Source organism: Pogona vitticeps, chromosome 7 (genome assembly GCF_051106095.1).
Source record: "Pogona vitticeps strain Pit_001003342236 chromosome 7, PviZW2.1, whole genome shotgun sequence".
Taxonomy (NCBI): Eukaryota; Metazoa; Chordata; class Lepidosauria; order Squamata; family Agamidae; genus Pogona; species Pogona vitticeps.
In genome coordinates, this window is record NC_135789.1 from 1,299,714 (window position 1) to 1,322,846 (window position 23,133).

At 50.1% G+C, this 23,133-nt stretch overlaps 1 protein-coding gene across 5 annotated transcripts in view; it reads left to right on the top strand.

The window, feature by feature from the left end:
• Nucleotides 1-1,360: 1,360 nt before the first annotated feature.
• Nucleotides 1,361-23,133, top strand: part of PAX7 (paired box 7) — a 101,072-nt gene continuing 79,299 nt past the window's right edge. Inside the window, exons 1-5 of one of the 5 annotated variants that reach the window (XM_072977473.2) lie at nt 1,498-1,592; nt 1,960-2,060; nt 6,678-6,913; nt 7,370-7,499; nt 12,027-12,161. In XM_072977473.2, coding sequence (XP_072833574.1) covers nt 1,976-2,060; nt 6,678-6,913; nt 7,370-7,499; nt 12,027-12,161 — 586 coding nt within the window. In that variant the 5' untranslated portion in view covers nt 1,498-1,592; nt 1,960-1,975. Of the gene's footprint in view, nt 2,061-6,677; nt 6,914-7,369; nt 7,500-12,026; nt 12,162-18,225; nt 18,735-23,133 lie in introns of those variants that run through there. The other 4 variants (XM_020782122.3, XM_020782121.3, XM_020782123.3 and 1 more) reach the window with 4 other exon arrangements.

Consider the following 23,133-nt stretch of genomic DNA (forward strand, 5'->3'; position numbering starts at 1 on the left):
TGGGAACGTGTAAATGCGTCTTGTCCGGTGCGGGTTATCATAAATCTTTCTCCTTAATCCTCCAGGAATGTATGGCGAGTCAGATTCTCCCACAGAAATATAGTATTGATGTGTGAGGCATTTAAGATTGGTTTCTACCACCACCACCAAAACGATACTATTTTTTTACCATATAAAATATTAGTTGGGAGAACGCGCTTTATCTCTACCCTTCCCCCCAACCCTCAAATTCCGGGGGGGGGGCGGGATCGGCGATCTTACGTTCTTCCTAGATCTTTTGGGAAGGGGGAGAAAAATCACCTCTCCTGAAGAGAACATAAATGTTGAGGGACCCTTAAAAAAAAAAAAAAAGACGAGACAAGCGATGGAACTTCGTTGTCCGATTTCGTGGCGGGAGGGGCGGTTTGAAAAAGAAATGAATGCTTATGAATCTTGAGGAGCTCTTTCGAGGAGACCCAGATCTCGGTGGATGGGGTGCCCGGTGGCCGCTATCTCGAAAACACCGTCCTGGGAAAGAGGAACAGCATCTGATGGACGGGGGGGGGGGGAGCAATTGTTGGGGAGGGGGTGGACTCCACTGGAGAGGAATCCCAGAGATAGGTCTTCTGCCTCTCCTTCCTCTTCCCCAAAGTTTTTGGAGGGGTGTGACTGATTTTTTACTACTACTACTACTACTACTACTACTACTACTACTACTACTACTACTACTACTACTACTACTACTAATAATAATAATAATAATAATAATAATAATAATAATATTAATAATAATAATAATAATAATAATAATAATAATAATAATAATAATAATAATAATAATAATAATAATAATAATAATAATAATAATAATAATAATAATAATAAATTTTATATATATATATTATTAGTAATAGTAGTAGTAGTAGTAGTAGTAGTAGTAGTAGTAGTAGTAGTAGTAGTAGTAGTAGTAGTATATGAGAGGTGGGGATATTACTTTTTTTCTCCAAAATAGACCAAGGCATCCTTTCTTTAAAAAAATAAACAATTCTGCGGAGTAAGGGGGGGAAGAGAGCCCCTTTCCCATTGGTTCCCCAGCTTCAGAGTTAAATCTCCCTTCCTTCATGAATAAAAAGGAGGTTTTAAAAGGTGCTGGGGGGGGTAGAGAGAGAGAGAGAGAGTTTTTTTTAAAAAAATCCCACGGCGCAGCCTATCAGAGTCGCTGGGCCTTCTCCTTTCACCCGTAGATGCGCTGAAGTTCCACGCTTCTTCACAACTTCCAACCTTTCTCTCCCCCCCTTTTTTCTAAACCTCTCTCTCTCTCTCTCTCTGCTCGCCGCCCCCTTTTCCCCTCCCATCCCCAATCCGAAGACCAACAGGGCGCGCGCACCGACTCCAAAAGAGCCTGCGAGGAAAGAGGAGGAAGGAAGGAAAAGAGGGAGGAAGGGAGAAAAGCGGCGGCAGCGGCGGCGGGGGGGGGGGGAGAGAGAGAAAGAGAAGCGGGTGTGGAGTGTGTGTGGGGGGGGGGGAGAGGAAACCTCCCTCTGCCATAGTTCTCCAAAGAGGTCCAACCTCTCCGCGCCGGCCGGCCTCAGTCTGCCTCGCACATTCCGAAAGTACGCACGCTCGCGTCCAGCGGGAGGATTTGAACTCCCCACTTTTACAAAAAGAGTGATTTTTTTTTCCGCGCGCGTATGTGTGTGCGCAGAGTGGAGGGGGTCGAGGCAGGGAAAAGGCGACCCTCGGAGGCTCCCCCCTCCCCCGAGACAGATCCGACAAGGGGGCTCGGCTCGCTCGCTCTCCACCACCGCGAGGATTTGGGAGTCTGGGTTCTTTTTGCGCCCACTGTTGCCTTCGCGCACGATCCGCCCTCTTAACGCGCATCTCTCTCTCTCTCTCTCTTTCTCTCTCTCGCTCTCCCCCCCCCCACGACCCAACCCTCCCCCCCCTTCGACCAAACATCCCCTCCATCCATCCCAGCAGCCTCGATTCTCAGAGCATGGCTGCGCTGCCTGGGACCGTACCGAGGATGATGCGCCCAGCGCCCGGACAGAATTATCCCCGCACCGGATTCCCTTTGGAAGGTAAGCCGGGCTTTCGTTGGACGCCGGAGAGTCGTTTAAAAAAGAAAAGCTGAGCCTTGTCCTTCCTCCCTTTCCTAGTTCAGGGGCGGAATTCGTTCCCTTCTCCCTCCATCTCTCTCTCTCTCACACACACACACACACTCTGGGGGGGGGGGCTCTCGGTCTCTTTGATTTCTTTCCCCCCACCCCGGTCTTCAACTTTCGCCTGCACCGGAGTCCGAAGGTTGAACCCACTCTTGGGAGGAAACTCTCTCCACATCGGCGGGGCTTCCTTGCGAGTAAATCGGAGGACGGGGTCCAGGAGAGGCGGCGGGGAGCCCTTTTAGCAAAACAAGGAGCCCCGGTTGGAACTCGGGGAGGTTTTCATGGGGAGTCAAACTACCGGCAAAATGGCATTCCCCCCCCCCCCAAAGGCGGGCATAGAAAGATTCTGCTTGGATCGTGTCTCCCTGGGCTGTTTTCTTTCCAAATCACCCGTCCCACTTGATTTTGATTTATTTCCATTTTTTTTAAATTTACTTATTGGGCCACCTTTGCCGTTGGCTGGGGGCGGGAGGGGGCCAACCAGTTTCGGAAAGAGATTTCTTTTTCTTTTTTTAAAGTACGCTCAAACGGTTCTGCATCTTTTTCTTTTTGGGGGAGAATCCTTTCCCGCTTGCTCCGAGCTTGCCTGCCTCTAACTCCTTCTTCTCTCGGTTTTTCCCTCTCCCTTTCTTTGATTCTTTCCAAAAAAGAAAGAAGATTCCCCCCCGCCAAAAAAAAAACAGAGAGAGTCAAGGAGAGAACTGACCAGGATTGGCCTGGATAAAACGCTGCCTTCCAAAAATCGGCCGCTCTCATACCCGGTTCTCATTCTCCCCAAACCGGTTGCCTTCTGGTTGTGGAGCATTTAAGAAAAAGCGAATTTCCAGACTCGTCTCCCCTCACCCTCCTCCTCGCTCTGCTCCCCCCCCCTCCTCCTTCTCAGCAAAAGGGGTAAAAAAACCTGGGCGCCCCCTTTCTGGGGAACTTCGCGCTCCTCCGCCCAGCCAGCGCCGGCCGGCGCGCCCCTCCCCGGCGGGGGCCAGTCCCGGCATTACAACCGGCTCCGGGGGTCCGTCCCGTGCATTTATTAAAGCAAAGCCTCTCCAGGCGAGCGGGCGTGCTCAAGTGGGCGAGCCGGGGCGCCCGGGCGGGGGTCCGCCAGGCGCGGGGGATTGCCGTGAAGGGCCGCTCCGCGTGTCGCCCGTGGAAGCGGCCAGACGGGGAAGGGAAAGGGGGATCAAGGGATTATCGAAATATTTGCACAACGTGAGGGGGAATAATCGCCGCGCCACTCCAAGCCACGAGAGCCCTCTTCAGCCCGCGCCGCGGCTAATGACAGCGATCTCCGAGTGACTCCGAATTAGCGGCGCGTGATTCTGGAGGAAAGCGCCCAGGCGAGGGAGAGGCTGGGCGCGCCAGGAAAGACAGCGGGGGGGGGGGAGAGAGAGATTGAGAGCGGGCGAGAGAGAGAGCCAGAGACTTCTTCTCTCACCCCCCCCCCAAAAAAAGTCCCCCTGGCTCCCTTCTTCTTCCCCTCCTCCCGCTTCCCAAAATTCTCCGCATTATGCCTCCGTTTTGGGCAAACCGAGCGCGCTTTGGCGACCCACGTCTGGGGCCCACGGCGACCCACGCCAATGAACCGGGCCTCGGGGGGCTGAGGCGGGCGGGGTGGGTGAGGGGACTCGGCGTCCTTTGTCCTCGCCGGGGCGGCTCAGACCTCAATCCCGAGGAAGGGGGGCAATTAATGCACAGAGCAGATCAGGAAAAAAGGGGAGGAAATTGTTCAAGCAAGAGCCGAAAAGGGTGATAACCGGGTGCGCGGGGGGGGGGAGAGAGAATCGGAGATCCCCCTTCTGCAAACAAACAAACAAAAGAGAAAGATAAATAATAAGGGTTAAAATAAATAAATAAGGAAAAATAAATAAATGAGCAAAGAGTTCTCTGGGACTTGTTCCAGAGTTTTCACGTCCAGATAAAAATAAGGCCGCAGTCGGCTGCGCTTTATATGTATGTTTTAATTAGTTTCAATATTAGAGGTGGTGGAGAGGACTCCAAGGGCCCTCGTGAAAATCTCAGGTATTGCTTTAATTCTCCATGCTGCCTTCGCTGCTTTGCCAACTCCGGCAAACATGTAAATATATGTATTTTTTCATGGAGCGGAATAGACCTCTTTTCCCCACGCAACCTGTTACGTTTCCCATCCTGACCCTTGGGCAGGATCGTCCTGCACCGCTTAAGAGGTTCAGGAGAGCTGAGCGCCCGGCTGGTTTCGTCGTTTTTCAAAAGGTTGTCCCTAGATGGTAGGCGCGCGGGGGGGGGTGTCTTTCAGTCCCCCTCCCAAAAAAGAGGGAGAGAAAGCCCTCGTTCAAACAGAGATCCAAACAGCTGCGGAGAAAAGGCAAACAGCTGGAGTGCGGCTGGAAAGGGCGCCGAGGGACACGGCCATAAAATATATAGTATTGGGGTTAAGGGAAAAGCAAGAGGCGGCCTGATGGAGACGAAGTTTTGAGGAAGCTCAGCGCGAAAAGCCCAGGGATGCGCGGAAGAAAGATAGATTTTTTGGGGGGGCGTTGAGATAGCTTGAAAATGGCCGCCCAGTCCTTGGATCGGGTCCCCCATTTCCTGACACCCGGATCCGGTCCGGTTGGACGGAGAGATCCATGTCCCCAGGAGACGGGCTTCCGTCGAGCATAAACCTCGGTTTTTCTTGGGCTCCGAAAAGCACTTTAGGATCGAGCGGAGAGACTGAAGGATCGGGGTCAATGGCCGCGATCTTGCTTTCTTTCCCGCCTGTCACTGGCGCTCTGTCCCACGAGCCTTACTCCCAAATAAGAGCGGATAAGATTGCGAGCTGTGTGCGTAAACATTATTTTTCCTTAAAGTCTTGTGAAAAGAGCCCCCGCTTTAGACCTTTCCCCGCAAAAACCACCCCTCGCTCTTCTAGATCTCTATATTCAAGTGTGCTGGCACAAAATATAAATAATCCAGAGCCACCTTTAGGTTGGGATGGGTTTCTGCTTTCAGAGGGTTGCGATCGGAAACCTTGACTTTAAGGAGCTTTATTCCCTGATAAATGTGCCCCAAGTTAGGGGGGAAAGGGGCCAGGCCCCGAAGCGCCCAGGTCCCCTTCAGCGGAATGTAGGGCAGGCGGCGACTTTGAAAACCCACTTGTTCTTGACAAGTTCCGAGGAGAGAGAAATTTACGACGGCTCGCCTAAAATACGGCCCCGTGGCTTTGCTCCCTGTGGGGTTTGGCTGGGGGGGGGGAGGCTGCGGGAGAGGGGGGGAAAGAGGAGGTGCAGCTGCGATCCACGACCCCCTTAAGCCCTAATCTGGTCACCCAAATTGGCAGAAAGGACTCTCCCGCGGCAGACCTCTTGGAGAGTCTATTGCCTTTGAAGGCTGGCTCCTCAACGGGCGATGGATGAATCGGGGCCACCTCACACCTCCCCTGGCCCCGCCACCCCTGGGAAAGTCTCCTTGGAAGGAAGGAAAACCAGCGAAATTTCCAGAACAAATGAGAGGGCGAGGATCTGGGTGCTCTCCCCCCCCCCCCGGCACCTGGTTGAATAGAGGTTTCCCCAGGCGAACACGTGTAGGATCGAGACCCGGGAGTCTCTCAAATATTCCTGCTAACCGCGCCCCTCCTCCTCCGCGAGCCTGCCACGTTTTGAGCACCCTCGTCTGTTTTATTATCTTCCGGACCAGCCATCATCACCCATCAGCATCCTTAGCGCTGGTCGTTTTTCCGACATCAGCTCTGAAGTCGGCCCCAGCCGCCCTTACTCGGAGGCATCCCCTTGATTTCCTTGTTCCCTAAGCCGGTGGGTTGACCAACGGGGAACTGACTCCCGAGGAGTCCTGAGGAGAAGCATGGAAAGAGGGCTCTGTAAAGCCGGGCGGACTCGTGTTTAACTTTTTCCAAGCAGAATGATAAACCGAGGGCGATTAACTGGGCTGGCATCCGTGCAAAATAAATCAGATTTTTTTTCCCCCGACCCCTTCGGAGCCCCGGCTGCTTCTGTTCTTCTCTGGTGTCCTCGCGGCTCTCCCACCCTAGGGCGCCCCTTAAGCAAGGAAGGGTCCCCAAGCTGGAGTAGACCCACTGGAATGAATGGGGTTTGACCTTTTAAGTGGAAGTAGACCCCATGTTTTGGCACGTTTTCCTTTCGGTGTAAAGGGTACGTTTTCTCTACGACGGAGAGGTGTCTCCCCCCCCCCCCCCGGCCATCCGTCGGGCAGACGACATACCATAAGGACGGGGAAAGGGTCACTGAAACCGGGGAGGAAGGGGAGAGGGAGAGATAAACTTCCCCCCCCCCAAAGCCAAAGGGATCGGGCCCGTAGACCAGCTTAAGGTTAGTCTTAAATAATAGATGTGCTTTTAGGCAGAGAATCGAAAGTGGCACCAGGGGAGAATTTTGGAGGTAAATGCTATGGAACCCCCGTCCTGCAAAGTCATAAATTGTTACCAATATATTTTAAAAAGAGGGGCTTCCGAGCCTGGATGTTTGCGTCCAGACGCCCCCTTTGCGCCAGATGGCAGACGCGTGTTGACCGCTCCCCCTGTTCCTTTTTTCCCCTCCTCCGCAGTCTCGACCCCGCTGGGCCAAGGCCGGGTCAACCAGCTGGGGGGCGTCTTTATCAACGGCAGACCCCTCCCCAACCACATCCGCCACAAGATCGTGGAAATGGCTCATCACGGGATCCGGCCCTGCGTGATCTCCCGCCAGCTGCGCGTCTCCCACGGCTGCGTGTCGAAAATCCTCTGCCGGTACCAAGAGACCGGATCCATCCGCCCCGGCGCCATCGGGGGCAGCAAGCCCAGGGTGAGTGAGTGGAAAGCCAGCGGGGGGGGGGAGGGCAAAGGGGCGCAAGATGAGGCCCCGGAGGACGAGGGGACCCTTCCCATTCCTGGCTCCTCTGCAGAGAAGCCAAGAGGAGTCCCGCTCCGGAGGCCCTACCTAGAGTAGACCCACTGAAAGCGCGGGGTGGGGCGCGGCGGCTTTAAATTCAGGCATGAACTTCAGTGGATCGGGTCCGCCCCCGCCTTCTCTCTATTCCAATCGTGCACTTTTTAAAAAAAAAAATTAACTTAACTTAAAAGCGAGTCTACTCAGAACGCACCCTTTAAAATGCATTTGATATATATACACAATTTAAATTTAAAAGCGGATGTCTCTTTTCCTCTCTTCCCCCCCTTCCTCCCAAAACACCCCCCCCCCATATATACACACACACACCCCTCCCGTTTGCCCCTGGACCGCCTCTCTTGATCCCAAAAGCAGGTCGCCACTCCGGACGTGGAGAAAAAAATTGAAGAATACAAACGGGAAAACCCGGGGATGTTTAGCTGGGAGATCCGGGACCGACTTCTCAAAGATGGCCATTGCGACCGGAGCACCGTCCCTTCAGGTGAGAAGGAAGCTTGGCTGGAGACGGGACCCCCCCCCTCTCCCCGCTCCCCCCCCGCCCGCAGAGAGAGAAGAGGGGGGGGGGTGACAAGTGTGGAACCAGGGATGTCAAAATCCTGGAGAAACCAAACCTGATTTTTCTGCGACCAGTCGGGCTTAAACCCCCCCCCCCCCCCAGGAAGGAAGAAACCCTTTCCTTCCGCAAGACCTGTCAGGGGGGCGCAGCAATAGCCAAGAACGACGACAAGCATAATTCACAATTCATCACAATAATCTCCCAAATCTTTGGTTACCAAATCAACACAACGTCGTCGTCCCCCCCCCGCCCCGCCCCGCCCCGTAGCTGCAAATTTGCTTCCAGAAACCCAACCCATCCATGATTTGATTTTGCCATCATCTGCAGCCGTTTATGGTGCTGGGCTCCTCATGTTAAAAGCTGGGTGCTCTGTCCTCCCCCACGCCCGCCCGTTGCCATGCTGAGAAAGGAGAGGTGGAATGAGGATGATGTTCTGTGTTCTCCAGAGGTCTTGGCTTGCTTTAGAAGCGTCCTGTGCTACTTCGAAGTTTGCCTAGGCCTTGTCCCCTCCCAAGAATGGATTCAGATCGTAGTCAGCTGGGATTTAGGAGGCTAAACCAGTCCTGTCACTTAGTGGAGTAAATTGCAGCTAGAGTAGGCCCATTGAATCAGGGGGGATTCTGTGAGTAAGCCCCCAGGAAGAATGATTATTCTTAAACTGTACATACCCATGTCTTACAAGGCTCTGTGTCATTCTGTACCCTATCAAAGCCCGCACAGTCCAGAGAAAGAAAATTTGGGGGGATATGTGTCTGTGTGTTTTAAGTTGGTGTACATCAACCAGAACCCAAAAGACAGTGGTTACAGAATCATGGAAGTTGTAGTCTGAAAAAAAAATGCAGTCCAACCCTAGTGTTGCCCACTTCTTTAGTTCTACCTGTGTGAGGACTCTACCACTCCAGACAGGGAGGAATCCCATAAAACAGGGCTGGAAAACTTGCCACCTTTCAGACATGAATGAAGTACTATGGCTCCCATCATCCTTTTGCATAGGCTGGGCCTGTGGGAATAGAGAGGAAGTGGCTTACAGTAAGTCTGTAGGTTCCGCGAGGCCTGTCCTGGTCGGACTGTACCAGTTAAAGGGATGAATCCCTCACTCGCTCACAGGGAAGAGAGATTTTCCACTTTATCCTTACATACACCCCTGCAAGGTAGGCCAAGTTGAGAGGCAATGACTCTCCTCTGAAACCTGGACTGCTTACCAGTGACTAACAGTGCAATGGTGTACATGTCTACTCTGGTGTCAATCCCACTGAATGCAGTGGGACTTCCTGCCAGGTAAGTATCTGATTCCCGTTTTGAGTCTGGGTCTAAAACCACAGCCTGCAAAGTCCAAGCTGCAAAATCTAGCTGGTTTCTTTTTTCTTTTACAAATTATGTCCGTTTCCATTACCTTCATTCCCTGATTTTTGTCCCGCTCCCACCTGAAACTGAGGAAGGGCCCTGGAGCACACGAAAGCTGGCACCGTCCTGCCATGTGCAAGCTTCCAGACGCTCCAGAGCACTTCAGCAGCAGGCTGGGTATAGCAAAAGCCTTGCCCAACTACAGGATTTTGAACTGGGGTTTTCCTTGTGGATCAGCTGCCTGCAGGGGTGGCTTATAAATCTGTTCCTGTAAAGCAGGCAGGCAGAGTATGGTTCTCGGCTACTACAGTTCTCATCATCCTTTAGGTGGTATGGGTGGGAGTTACAGTCGGGTATATTTGAAAGGCTGCCTGGGTGCAAAAAGTAATGATAAACCCCCACTTATAGGCCTTGTTCCGGGATTTGCATATCCCTATACAGCTTAGGGTGTGGATCAGAACCTAAGTGGCTTCCTCTGCATTTAAATCCTTTTCTGAGTTGTTCTAATCTAGAGGATAACATTAAAAACCGGTGGGTGGCTTGCAGGGAAGCAGCCTTAAAGGAAACTTTCTAAAAGGAAAAAAAAGCCATTCACCTGTGGAACAGCCTGCCTCAGTACACAGTGAGAAGAACTGTTTATGATTCGAGCGAGGGGATGACCCCTCCGTGTAGGGTTGATGTGCCCTCACAACACCTGGGTGTGGGCTTTTCTTCCTGGAGATATCTCAGCAGAGGCTGGAGGTATGCTGTCACACATGGGGTCAGACTATAGGACCTCTAGAAGACTTTGAGCTCTCCAAGGGCTTCGACGTGCGCCCCTTGAAATGGGGAGATGGAAAGGCAGCTGATTTATTGCAGAGAGGCTTTAAAAATAAAGCCAGTGGCTTTTTAGAGGGAGACTGAAAACTTTTTATTGCGAAATACATTTTTCATGATTGATTTATGTTTCTTTAATAGCCAAACACTCCACAGTGTCAATGAGCTTTCTGTTATTATAATTTTTTTTGCTTCCTTGACAAGGTCTTTTCAAATGGGTCTCAACAGTTATTTCAAATACTCCAGCTAAAATAACTTAAAACAGGGAAGAAAAGAAGTATCCACCCTGAGTCCATTGAACAAGGGGAACGGATGGACACTCTCATTTGAAATAGTCTAAATCCAATTTAAAGACAAGCAAGCCCCATTTGTTTCAATGGGTCTGTTTTCTTCTGAAACACATTTACCTCGAAGCTAGAACTGCAGAGCTGGATGGGACCCTGTGGATCATCCAGTCCAGCCCCTGTCAGGGAGGCCCAGTGGGGAATCAAACTCCCAACCTCTGGCTCTGCAGCCAGATGCTCCAACCACTGAGCTATTTACCCTCTTTACATTATTGATTTTTATGGGACTTTGCCATGTAAATCTCTCTAATTTAAGAGAGCTGAGCTGCCTGACGGAACAGAATGTCCGTCTATGTCTTCAAGCTATTCATAATTCCTTCTGTGTCTTCAAGCTATTCCTAATTCCTCAGCAGGCAGAATGCAACAGAGTTCTGTGTAGCTCTGAAGCTGCCTACATTGCTTGGTTAGTGTAGGAGTACAAAGAACTAGACTTTAGATTCAGAAGTGTAAATTCTGAAGCCATGCCACCTTGCAGAGGTATTGAGAAGGTGCGTTTAGGTGTTCCCACTGTATAGGTTTGCTGGTGGGAGGGCATATGGAGGAGCTGAGAGATGCCTTGTGTTAGATTGTTTGATTGCATGCTGGTTTTTGGTGCATATGCAGAAACATCTGTATTCAAGGAACTTCCTCTATTCCATCCATGCATAAATGCACCAACTAGCTCACAATCCACCGCAAGAGGCCTACCTTGTAAGGTCATTGTAACATTTCTTTTGTTTGAGGCACAAACTCTTTGAAGAAACTTCCCCCCCCCCCTCCGCCCAACTAATTTCAAAAGCAAGGTTTAGACATATCGCCCTGTTAATCTCTTGTTTCATATGGGCTGTATCCTTGAAATACTGATTTAAAAAGTATGTGTTAATCTTTAAAATACTACAGGATTCCATGTTGTAGGGTTTTTAAGGGCGGGGAAGAAAGTAAGTTGGGGGAGCTAGCCATTTTAAATGCATTATTATTTTAAGTGCATGCTCTTACCAAAGCTACAGGTGGCAAACTCTTTTTAAAGCCGTCCTGTCTTGCACGGAGAAAGATTTTGGAGGTACCGTCAGCTGTGACATGCCCTTTTCTAAAAAGAAAAAAAGAGGGGAAACCTATTTTCCCTTAACCGCTGTTTTATTTGGCTAGAGATTTCATGAATTAATCACCTAAAATTCAGGCACCAAAGTAGCTAAGACTTTAATCAAGGAGGGGGGGAAACCCAGACATAAAAGAGAAGAATCTTATATCTGGAAGCTGGTTATCCCGAGTTCCGTGGGGCTTGCTAATTAGCGCTTGGGGCCTCCACGTTTTATTGGGGGGGGGGGAATCACCTTTGGAAGGTGTTGCTGTTTTGAATTTCCTTTTGAACGGTGGGGGGGCACCAAGGTTCCCCTTCAGATGGGCAAACCTCTCTCCCTTTCCGAGGGTTGAAACCTCAAGTTTCCTGGATCCTAGACAAGGAACTTGTCAACACTGGTGGGGTTTTCAAAAAGGAGCCTACACGAAATTCTCATTTGCACCCTGGCCAAATTCAACAGGGTAAAGCCAGCCTCAAACGCAGAAAGGCCCACGTCTGACCTTCCAGGGTTTTAGCTGGGGGAACCTCCCTTTTTTCGCTGTGCTAAAAGGTGGCAAACGCCATTCAGCACAACAAATCTCACTAAAGACTTCGGAAAATGCCCTCAAAAGCTTGATTCTCCCACATTGGACATGTCGAAATTCATGTTGGCAGGGGGCTAAAAAAGAAGTTATTGGAGCATTCTCATTGAGAAAGGAACTAAAATTAAATTCCGGCCCCTCTCTCAGAAAAAAAAACAAAAAACAATCCATGGACCAAAGTTGCTGTTTAGCAGTCCCCGAAATGGTAGGGGTTTTCCTAGGGAAAGGGCCCTCGTCCTTTGCTTGATCTCTCCCTCTCCCCTCTTCGAAAGCAGCTTATATTTTCTTCTTCTGTCTTTGACTGTCCGAGGTTTAGTGAGTTCGATTAGCCGGGTTCTCCGAATCAAGTTCGGGAAGAAAGAGGAAGAGGACGACTGCGACAAGAAAGAGGAGGACGGCGAGAAGAAAGCCAAGCACAGCATCGACGGCATTTTGGGTGACAAAGGTAGAGGAAAATGACCCTGGGGGGGGAATAATAATAATAGCCAGGTCCCCTTCCTTTTCTCCACCCACTTCGGTGACCCCCCACAGAGGGCTCTCTTCCCGCTCCCCCTTTTGTTGGCTGTTGATGATTAAGAAAACAGGACAAAGTTGCTAAAGGGTTATCCCTGTGTGCGATGCTTCTGTTCCAAAGGGTCTGCCAGCCAGCCGGCTAGACCCGATTTGGGGTCGCTGCATTCCATTCTTCATCTCCTAGATTTGTGTGTGTCCTGGAATCTCTGGGGTTCCCCCCCCGCAAGGGAGCAAGTCACTCTTCTTTCTGGCCTGTGCATGGTGGCCCACACAACTTATAATGTGTAGATGCCCAGATGTAGCCCTTCCAGGCCACGGTGGCTGGTCCTCCTTCCGGCCATGTGCTGTTCTTTTCCCGGCGGGGAGTGAGGAGGTGTGATGGGAGAGAGAAGCTCTTCCCTTGGCCAACGCTGTGGTGGCCAATCATGGAGTTCTTATTTTGGTTATTTTTTTGTGGTTTTTGTGTGTTCCTCGTCTCCATCGCGTTCTGATCCCCCTTGGAAGCCTGGTCGGGCGTCCAGGCCGGGAAGACAGCGGCATGCATGTTTCTCAATTAAATATACCGATGAGGTGGCTGGCTGTAGCGGAAAGAGAATTCAGAGTTGAACTTGGCCCCAGGGGGACCGAAAGACAGAGAACGGGACAAAGAAATCGAGTTTTTCTTATTCCTTGTTTGCTTCCCAGTTTTGTGAGAGCAGGGAGTCAGAACATGGGGTGCTCTGCGTGGGTAGAATTGCCGCAGTGTGAGATATCACACACACACACACACACACACACACACACACACACACACACACACACACACACGGCACCCTCTTTACCGCATGGGAGGTGGTGCTGCTGCATGGGGGGTGAGTCAGGCCGAGGGCAGTGTGAGCGAAAAGTTTGCTGCAGTTCCTCCTGGTGTGCAATTGGTTTTCCAACGTGTGCTTCTGGTCTGTATTTTGGTTTTCTGCACGCACACACACGCACCCCCCAAAAAAATCTGGACCTAGTTAGCAAAACCGAGCGGCATAAAATGTGTAGATGAACACAGCCTCTCGCTTGGAATCATTTATTTCAGATTTGCTTGTTCTGGGAGGGCGTAAGGATCCTGACCACCCCCAAACTCATGTGCCAATTCTTTCCCAAACGAGATCTTAAGACTGTGATGAGGCCAAACGCTCAAACCCATGAAATCTAGAAACACGGCTTTGGATTTACCAGCGGGTTCCTGACACAGAAAATTGTGTGCCTCTCGTCGGTCACAAAACAGGGGTTTTAACTCCACACACAGAGCTAATGGGTTTTTGCATACGAAGCAAGAAATGGAACAAAATATTTACAATGTTTGGTGCAAGCTTCGGAGTTCCACCAAACTCTTCCTTAAGAGGCGAAGTCCGTGATGTTGGCTAGCAGATGACCCGGTTACTGTTGTTTGGCACGGCTGAACACCTTCATGTGGTCTACCTCCTTGGCTTTCTCCTTCAGGAACAGAGTGTCCGAGAACGAATAAATCACAGGAGGGGAAGCATTTTGTGATGGAGTGGGCGGACGCTGTTAATTTTGAAACCACATGGTCTTCCTTTTTCTTCCCACTCAGAGAATTTATCTTTCCCCCCCTGTCAGATGATGCTACCAAGCACCCTTTAGGCCTTGTGGCAATAGAGGAATATCCAGATCTTGTTCTGGGGGTGGGAGTGGGTGGGAAATGCAGAATCCTGGAATATCTTAAAGAAAATGCTAGTTAAAATATTCTCCTTTATTTTGTTCTCTCTCTCTCTCTCTTTTTTTTTTTTTTAAAAAGGAGGTTTTGTCAGTGGGGGAAGTGGGATAGAAAGGTGCCTCTCTCCCTTCACACACCTTTATTTATTTATTTATGTATTTATTTATTTATTTATTTATTTATTTATTTATTTATTTATTTATTTATTTATTTATTGGTTTGTTTTGCATACACACACACACAGAGAGAGAATTTAACCTAAAATGCCAATTAGCCCCAAATTGTCACCAAGTGCGAGATCTTGAACTGTTTCTGATGCTCATGAAATTAGAGGGCTGGCTTCCAGAATACAACAGAAAAGGGGGAAATTTTAGCAGAAAGAGTGACCTATGAAGTATATATTATACCTCATTAGCCTTAGGTGGTTCGCTGCTAAATGCATTTATTTATTTATTTATTTATTTATTTATTTATTTATTTATTTATTTATTTATTTATTTATTTATTTATTTGGAGAGGCAGAGCCTCCCATGAGGAAGACGAATCTTTGGACTGGGGCCTTCTTGGCTGGAAAAACCCAGAATCACCCAGGATCCGATCTCTCTTTTTTAAAGGGGGGGGCTGCTTTTACAGAGAGGTGGAGACTGCGGGAGGAGGTGAGAGGTGGGGGTTGCTAAATGAATTTGTTAAACAGATCGGCCTCCTCTTTGCTTGCTGCTGTTTTCTAAACGGTCCCCTGAAACCTCTTTTGACAGTTGACTGATGGGGGGTGTCAGATTCAATTATCCTTTGGGGTCCTGTGTATCTTGAGGTTGGGGGGGGAGAGGCAGCAGAAGGGGGAGAGAGAGAGAGAGAGATTGAGAGAGGATCGGGAGACGGGTTCCAAACCCTTCTGAGGTTTTTTTGGTCAATTAAGGAGAAAAAAAACAGAGTTGGATAATAAATATCTTTTTTAAGACCACCAGAACACCCCCTCCCCAAAAAGGGCAGCTTTCTTATTTTCCAGAATTCAGAAGCCTCCTTTTTTGGCTCTTTCTGTGAGATGTTCCGGGGACTCCATTAAAGGAACTCCTCAACTCGGGGTGTTTTGTTTTAATTGCTCCACAAGGTTTTGGATTTTCCCCCCTTATTTTTTTCTGACCATTTTTTTCTTCTCCCCCCCCCCACCGTTTACATTTGTCTGTTCTAAGATTATCCTCCTCCTGGATTCTTTGGTCTTCACCGCTTCGTGCTCGTTTTGTTCTTGACCCGACTGTGTCCGTTTGTCTTTAAATATATGTATTTGGGTTTGTGTTTCAAAACTCCTGTGATTGCGTTCTGGGTTTGTGTGTGTGTGTGTGTGTGTGTGTGTGTATGTGTTTGCTAGAAAAAACACGGAGAAGGGCTCTATAGTCACCCAGATTTACACAAACGTTGGCCTGGGTAAGGGTTAGGGTTTTTCTTGTTGGACTCGGGGCTGGAGGGGCTTAAATCTGAATGAGCGAACATAAATTTATTTTTGACGCCCAGAATGAGCATTTAAAAGCGGGATTCTTTGGCTGGCTGGGTGTTTCCGATGGATGGCTGTCAAGTTTCAACCTTTCAAAGGGGTTGTGTGTGTGTGCGCGCCGGCGCCCGCGGTGTCCCTTTGCAGGGGACAAAATAGGCGATCAAAAAAAAAAAAAAATGCCGATTTTATTTTGGAGGTGTTGCCATGAGCGGCTGGCTGAGAAAAGGCAGAGAGGACGCTGTCTCGGCCTTCTTCCGTTCGGCCTTGCTTCTTCTAAAGACGTAAACGGCTCTATCACAATAAATAATAAGAATAAAATAAACAAGCGCCAGGGGCCTTTCTTAAAGCCGTGCGTGTGTGTGTGTGTGTGTCTTTTTAACCCCCGGGAGGAGCCCGCTTTCCCTGGCTGCGCGCCGAGGGACTTGCTCGCGAGTCGACCCGCGCAGAGGTTTACTCGCGAGGAGGCCTGGCTCGGGTCTAATTCTGAAAGAGGGGGAGAGGGGGTGATTTATTTTAGCTTTGAGTATTATTATTTTTTTTTTTTTAAAAGAGAGATCTCCGCTTCGCGAAATTCCACCAGAGTCCGTTTCCGATCCCAATCGGCCACTTGTCGCCTCTCGTTCCCTCCCTTCTCAGGGATAAATCGCATTTCGTTCGGGAGGGGTTTTATTTCCCAAATCAAGGGGGAAGGGGCTTCGAAATACACACACATTCACACACACACACACACCGAGGAAATAGTTATTAAAAACCAAGTGTAGAACCAGGAAGGTTTTTTAAAAAAATGGAACGAGTTTTGGGACGGGCGTTCCCGGGTGCGTTACATTCTGGCTTTAGGTAATCCATCTCGTTAAAAGGAAAGCAAGCAAGCAAGCGGCCCGTTTGCAAGCTGTGGAGAAGGGAGGCGAGAAAAATAAAAACGCGTGGATGGCCGGGTGTGAAATGATCTAACTTTGGCCCCTTCCTCTGCCCAGCCCCCCCCCTCCTCCATCATCCCCCGCTTCAACCTTGGTGATGAACTTCGCTCACAAAGGCCCTCCGTGGTCTATTGAAGCCCCCAAACAAGGCCGAAAGAAGAAAAGGAAAGGGGGGGGGAGAAGGGGAGGGGGACCTCTCCCGACCACAAAAAGCAAACACTATATTTTGGGGTGGTTTTGTTGGGTTTGTTACTCTCTCTTTGTGTGTGTGTGTGTGTGTGTGTTTAACTGATGCTGGGGAATGGAAACAGAAAAAGACGCCGCCGGGTCTCCTCAATTCTGCGCCACCTCTCCTTCCTTTCTTCCTTCTTGTTATTTTCTTATTTTCTCTGTTTCGGTGGAGATTTTTTTGTTTATTTGTTTGTTTTTAAGTGAAAGGGGTGGCGGGGGGGGTGAGGCAAGGAAGAAGGGCCTGGAGACGAAGCGGAGGATCATAGCTTGATTCTCATTCAGCATTTTCGCAAGGGGAAGACCCGGGTTGCTGTGTTTTTTTAAAAAAGAGAGAGACAGAGAGAGAGAGAGAGAGAAGCAAAGTTTGGGAACAAAGGCCGGCCCGCATAATAGGAGATAAGTTATTCCGCGCCTCCCGCTGTTAGATAGTTTTGTAATATTATCCGCACCGTCGGTTGGAAGGGAAGGAGGCGGAGAGAGGGTTTATTTTACCGGATTTTTGTTCCCTTCTTTCGGCAGGACTTGGAGGGCCATTTGTGAATGCGTGGCTCCCGAACTCGATGGAACCTTTCTAAAAGAGAGAGAAACTTTTTCTTTTGATTTGTAATTTAAAAAAATTACTTTTAAAGAAAACCTGTGGTTTAGGGACCTCGGCCATCTCAGAAAATAGAGCGGTGGGGCGGGCGTCTCTGTTTTGTAGGAGGTTTATTTATTTATTTTCTCCCCTGTTATTTCCACGCCATCTTTTCAAACGGGGGGGTGGTGGGTGTTGAAAGTTTATTTTGAACATCGCGGGTCTCCGAGTTTGCTTTCTTCAGAATTTCCTTTCCCGGCGATTTTTAATGAATGGTTGTCAATTAAAGTTACGGTTGGGGAGTGGGGGGGGGGGACGAGGAAGGCCGGTCGTTTGAAATGATCCCCTCGCAAGAAAAGCCCCCGGAGAATAGAAATGGAAGCGTCCTGGGCGAATCTTTAACTGGACACTAATAAATAGGTTCCTTTTAAAGATGCAAAAGAATTAATGTGTCATTAGTTCCCTGAAAGTTTAGCGCTAGAAACGGAAAACGGGAGCGGAAAACGCGTTTGCTTTAAAAGCCGGCCCGCTTCGTATCAAGAGCCTTGGCGGGAAGGAAACCGTTGGCGAATCGTGCCGGCTGCAGGCGGGAGACACACCCTTTTACTTGCGAGTAAAAGCCACCGAACCCGTCGAGATTTGCACCCGAGTAGAGCGGGTCTAAAGACCCCGTTTATTTATTTTTTAATAGAATAAAAGAGAGCGCGATCGAGACTCAAAGAAGCTGGCAGGGCTTCCTCGGGAGTAAACCCGCAGCCCATGGGTCTCCTCGCCCAGCGATCCGAGTCGACTGCGTCCCCAGAAAACAAGGCTGAGCTCCCCCCCCCCGGGTCCCTTTTGTGCTTCCCTGTCTGGCTCGTGTGCATTTGGTTTCTAACCGCCCTCTCTCCATTCGGAGGCCGCGATCCCGCTCCGCCTTTGGCCGGAGAGTCAAGCCCCGTTGAATTCAAGGGAAGTGATGCGCGAGTAGACCTGCGCAGGACCGCCAAGAAGGAGGCTAGCCCCGGAGGCAGGAATAAAAAGACAAGTGAAGTGAAGAAATGATCTGCAGTAAACCACGGAGCTGTACGCTGCTGTAGGGTCTCCGTTTATTCTTTTCTCTTATTTAAAAAAAACCCCAATAATATCTTTAATCTCCCCCCCTGCCAAAACTTTTAATGGGCCCAGTTAAAGTCACGAACTGGGAAAAGCGTTCTCCCTTTTTGCTACCTCTCACACGCGGGTCTTTACCTTCTCCCTGACTCTCTCTGAGCGGCTCATCTCCCTTTACTCCAGAGGAAGTTGCATTGCACGAGGGGAGGAGGGGGCTTCCTTTCAGGTAAAAAGCCCTTCGCTCATGCTTGACAGCAGCCTGCCTCGTTTGCCCCTCTGGGCGGTGGGTTTACTCGGGAGCAACTCCCCCTGGGGTTTTGCGTAGGGGCGCATTTCCGAGGGAGTCAGGAAAAGGTTGCCCGGGACGGATCGCAGCCTTTCCCGGCCAGCTGTGCCTTGTTCTCCTCGGCGGTAAAGGGCACTCAACATGGCTCCCTTTCCGGTGAAAGGGGCAGAGAAGAATATCCAGGAATCTGGATGTTCGAAATTTCATCCAGGTAATTAAACACACTTCTAAAAAGTGTTTTAAAATATTGTTAGGAGCCGGTTACTGGCCTTGAAGGAGTTCGTCTTTATGTCTTATTGGCGTGAACTTGATTTATGAGCAGCGCGGTCCTTTAGCCTCTTAACCCCCTAAGGACGCCTGGTTTTTAACGATGATGACAGCCAGCCATCGAGGGACGTCCCTCCGTTGGGTTTCGGCGGCCTTTTTTTGCAAACCGCCTGAACATTCAGGGAGGGAAAGGCGGAGCGGGGATTGAACCATGGCTATGGAATAAGAGGGGCATTGCTTTCCAGTGGGTGTTTCCTCGGAAGTAAAGCCCCAGGGCTGCTTTGCTAGCGGTGGCGGGGGGGGGGGGAGCCTGTTTGCGTGGCATCCTTTTAAACTCTGCGCCTTGGCTTTTGGATGCCGGTTTGCGCGAGGCGAACAGAGGGGATTGCGGGAAATGAATTGGGGGGGGCGGCAGGTTCAAAATTAAGATCTGGGGGAGTCCCAATCGCAAGCTTTAGAAGTGGCCCTGTTCTGCTCTGGAGTAAGCCTCAGTTGGGTCCAGTGGTCCTGTCCTCCTCCTGCGTAACTAGAGGATCGCGTGCACAGGATTCCTAACGCGTGTGCTGTGCATTTGGGTGGCGGCCTTAGGACCCCAATCTGTGTCACATCGGATGAGAAGTCGGTCCCAGGTGACCCCCCCCACCCCCGCCTTCCACGAAGAGGCAGAGAAGGTTGCAGGATGGAAGAAATGGGGGGAGGTTGTCTTTAGCGGAAAGGATTTCACCCCTGCCGCTCAAATCCGACCTCCTTATGCTGGATTCTGTGCCTTGTCTACTCTGAAGTAACGCCATGCATTCCCCCACCTTGGCAGTTTCTGCTAAAGGCACGTGCAATCGTATGGCGTGGGGAAAAGGGATAGATGTAGTTTTTTTTGGGGGGGGGAGTCCCCGAAGAAAACCTTGTGCTGGGTTCCACGTGTCCCCTCAAATCAGCCCCCTCCCCTGGATCTTGTCCTGGAGAGAAGGGATCCCCCATAGCTAGGAAGGAAGGTAGGGGAGAGGGGGAAGTAAGGAAAGCAGGAAAAGAGAGAAGGAAGAAAAGAAGGCATCCTTTTTAAGAGGGAGAGGGGCTCCCTGCCCCCAACACGCACACGCACACACACAAAGAAGGGAATGGCCCGGATGCCCCAAGTCTTCTCTGAAGGAAGCCCCACGGATCTTTGCTCCCCTAGCCAGATTGCCTCCAAAGGGTCGGTGCAGTCGCCCCCACAGTAGAAATGAAGGTCCACTTTACCCCCTAAATACACAACCAAAAATAGCCTTGGGTGTTGAAGACCTTTTTTTTCGGGTTGAGGGGAAAAGAAGGGTCTTCTCTGGGGAGGAGCCCCTTTTTCTGGAGAGGACCGGGCTTTCCGCAGTGCTCAGAGAAAAGCCCCCCACTCACCCAAGCCCGCCTGCTATTTTTTTAAAAAATCCCCCCTTCTTCTTCTTCTCCTTCCTTCTCGCCTCCTTCGCCTCTTCTCTCGCCCCCCCCCCCGCTTCTCCCCCTCATCCAGCTTGGCATTTAATAACGTTAAGACTGATTAGCGTCGGTAATGAAAACTGTGGCGCATGAATGGGAGGCCGTGTTGGAGACGGGTGTAATAGCTCCGAGGCATGTTAAGAAAATGTATTTATCCCCAATCAGGGACTCACTCTTTGGGTTTCCAGCACAAACGTTAAGTTGAAGGGGTTTAAAACAGATTAAATTGAGTCTTTATTTCCTTCGCACTTTCATCTTTAAACGACTCACTCCGCTTGGCCCTCGGCGGATATTCATAAGGGTTTCGCGGTGGGATTCTCTCTCCCCACACACACATTTTTTCTCGCCTTCTCTCTCCCCCCCCCCAACACCCTTCCTTCCCTCCTCCTTGACTCTTTGCTTCCTCCACCCTGTCCTGAAATCTTCAAACTGTGGCTATTATTATTATTATTATTATTATTATTATTATTATTATTATTATTATTATTATTATTATTATTATTATTATTATTATTATTATTATTATTATTATTATTATTATTATTGCTGCTGCTGCTGCTGCTGCTGCTGCTGCTGCTGCTGCTGCTGCTGCTGCTGCTGCTATTATAATAGAAAACTAGTAAAAGAGAACTCAACACAGAACAATGACCATAGTATGGAAGACAAATGGAGGGTAGAGGTAGACTCAATAGGGGAAGAGAATGTATCAATAGAGAAACAACTTATGGGACAACCCAGAAATTGCTGTTGTTGTTATCATTTTTGCTATTATTCTTGCTATTAATGCTCTTGTTATTGATTCATAGTCATCATTATTATCACCTGCCCTGTACAGTACTGTACCTTGAACATCCGTTGTTCATTTGTTAAGAGTTGTACTCCGCCTTTCACGGGCGGTGGCCTCCAGGCGGCTACCAATAAAATGAGTTAGTGTATTTTGATATATAAAAACTGTTGAGAGAGGAGCGTTGGATGATTGTTAGCCAAGGGTTTGGCTTCCCTACCCACCCACCCATCCAAAAACAAACAAACAAAAAACCTTCTTAGTTCAACATCTCCACTTCGGACTTATTTTGGGAGGCTTTTCGGCTGGTCTTTTTTGACGTGCAAATGGAAGGGGTAGTCTTTGGGGTTCCAGTAACAGAGTGCAGAGTAGCTTGTGAATGCACGTGACAGGGTGAATCTAGGTGTTCTCTAAACCCTTTGTGTGTAACATGCGTGTAGATGGGCTGCCGGGAGATACTTTTCAGTTACAGCCTCCAGGCCGTAGTCTGCACACAGACCCCTCGCATGCAAACAATGGGGATTAATTAGCTTCCAAGTCCTGAATTTGGAGGCCCAGCGGGTCACCCGGTTGGCTCAGCGCTCAAGCCATGGAGCCCATGGGTCTCCTCTCCTTCCTTTTGACCATCGAATTATTTTGGCCGGCCCGCTCAACGCAGATATGTGACAGAGGGTAATGGGAGGAAGGGGTTCAATTGACTTTGTTGCTAAGTACTGTACACGTGTCTAGGACTTACGTGAGGTTGTATGCAAAGCTGGAGTTTGGTTTTCTCTCTTTCTGTTTCAAACCTCTGTGGAGGGAGCGGCGGGGGTGGAAAAACGCGGCATATAAATGTTTTAAAGTCCCAATCCTATGCCTTGTTCAAATGCCCGGATTCTGACGTCTGGGTAACTTTCCTAGCATGGGGCTGAGCAGTCAGGTAGGGCTCGGTTTCCCCTTAGGTCTCCATGCTTCTTTTCCAGCACATAGCTCCCCCCCCCCGCAAACTTTTTTTTTACCCGTGTATTTAGAGACACGTCCACACATAAAAGTGGGCGATTGAGAAAGTCATTAAACACGCGCAGACACAAATGTGATTTCTTAGGGAAAGGGCCTCTTGAAGGCAAAAGAGCAGGGAATAACTTTACCCAAATTAATGGGGGTGGGGGGTTAGTTGAACTTGCTCTCAGTTCTGCGCCGCCAGCAGTGGGGTTTTGCTCGTCGTCTGAGCACACAACACCCGGGTTACACCTGGCTTGCTCCCTCCTTGTACCTGAGAAATGGGGAGGGAGGGCGGCCAGACCCCCCCCCAGCTGTGCCCCCCTCCTCCCATGCCCCACCCCCCTGTCCCTTCCGCGCCCCATGGATCCCGACGCGGGCCCGGCGCAGCCCCTCCGCGCGCGTCACGGTGTGTTCCGAAGGGAAAACGGAAGCTCGGAGCCATCAAATCAGGAAGGATTACCGAAGGGTTAAGCAATCTAATCAAACAGGGAGCAGGCGGGATTTGGAGCCGGTGATGAGGGGGATCAAGGCGAAGAGGAGGTGGGGGGGGCGAGACGGAGGAGGTAAGGAGCTGAAAAGATGCGGGGCAGCGGGGCTGGGGGGTGGGGGGGAGAGAAGCAGCGGCGTTTCCTAGGGGGTGAAGAGACGGAAGCTTTGCCAGCTTGAGCGCTTCAGGTTGCTTGGATTGGGGGGGGGGGAGGAAGGAAAGGAGAGAGAGAGAGAGAGAGAGAGGAGGAAGCGAAGAATGCAGGAGAAGAGAGAGGAGGAAGCAAGAAAGATAGGAAAAGAGAGAAAGGGGGAAGGGAGAAAAGAGGACGGGAAGGGAGGCAAGCAGGCGCAAGTCGCAAGAGTGAAGGAAGAGGAAAGTGAAAGGGAGGAACAACCTGGGAGAAAAGGGACAGAAGAGAACGGAGGGAAATGCAGAGAGGAAAAAAGAAGGGTGTGAAAAGAGACGACAAGGGGGGATCTCGTGCGGGGAGAGGAGGGGAGAGGAGAAGAGAGAAGTTAGAAGGGGATCGTCTGCCGGGGAGAACGGGCGAGAGGGCCTCTGCCGGAGCGGGGCCGGGCTCCAGGGAGCAGGGCAGGCGCTCCGGAGCCGCCCAGCCGGGCCTTTCCC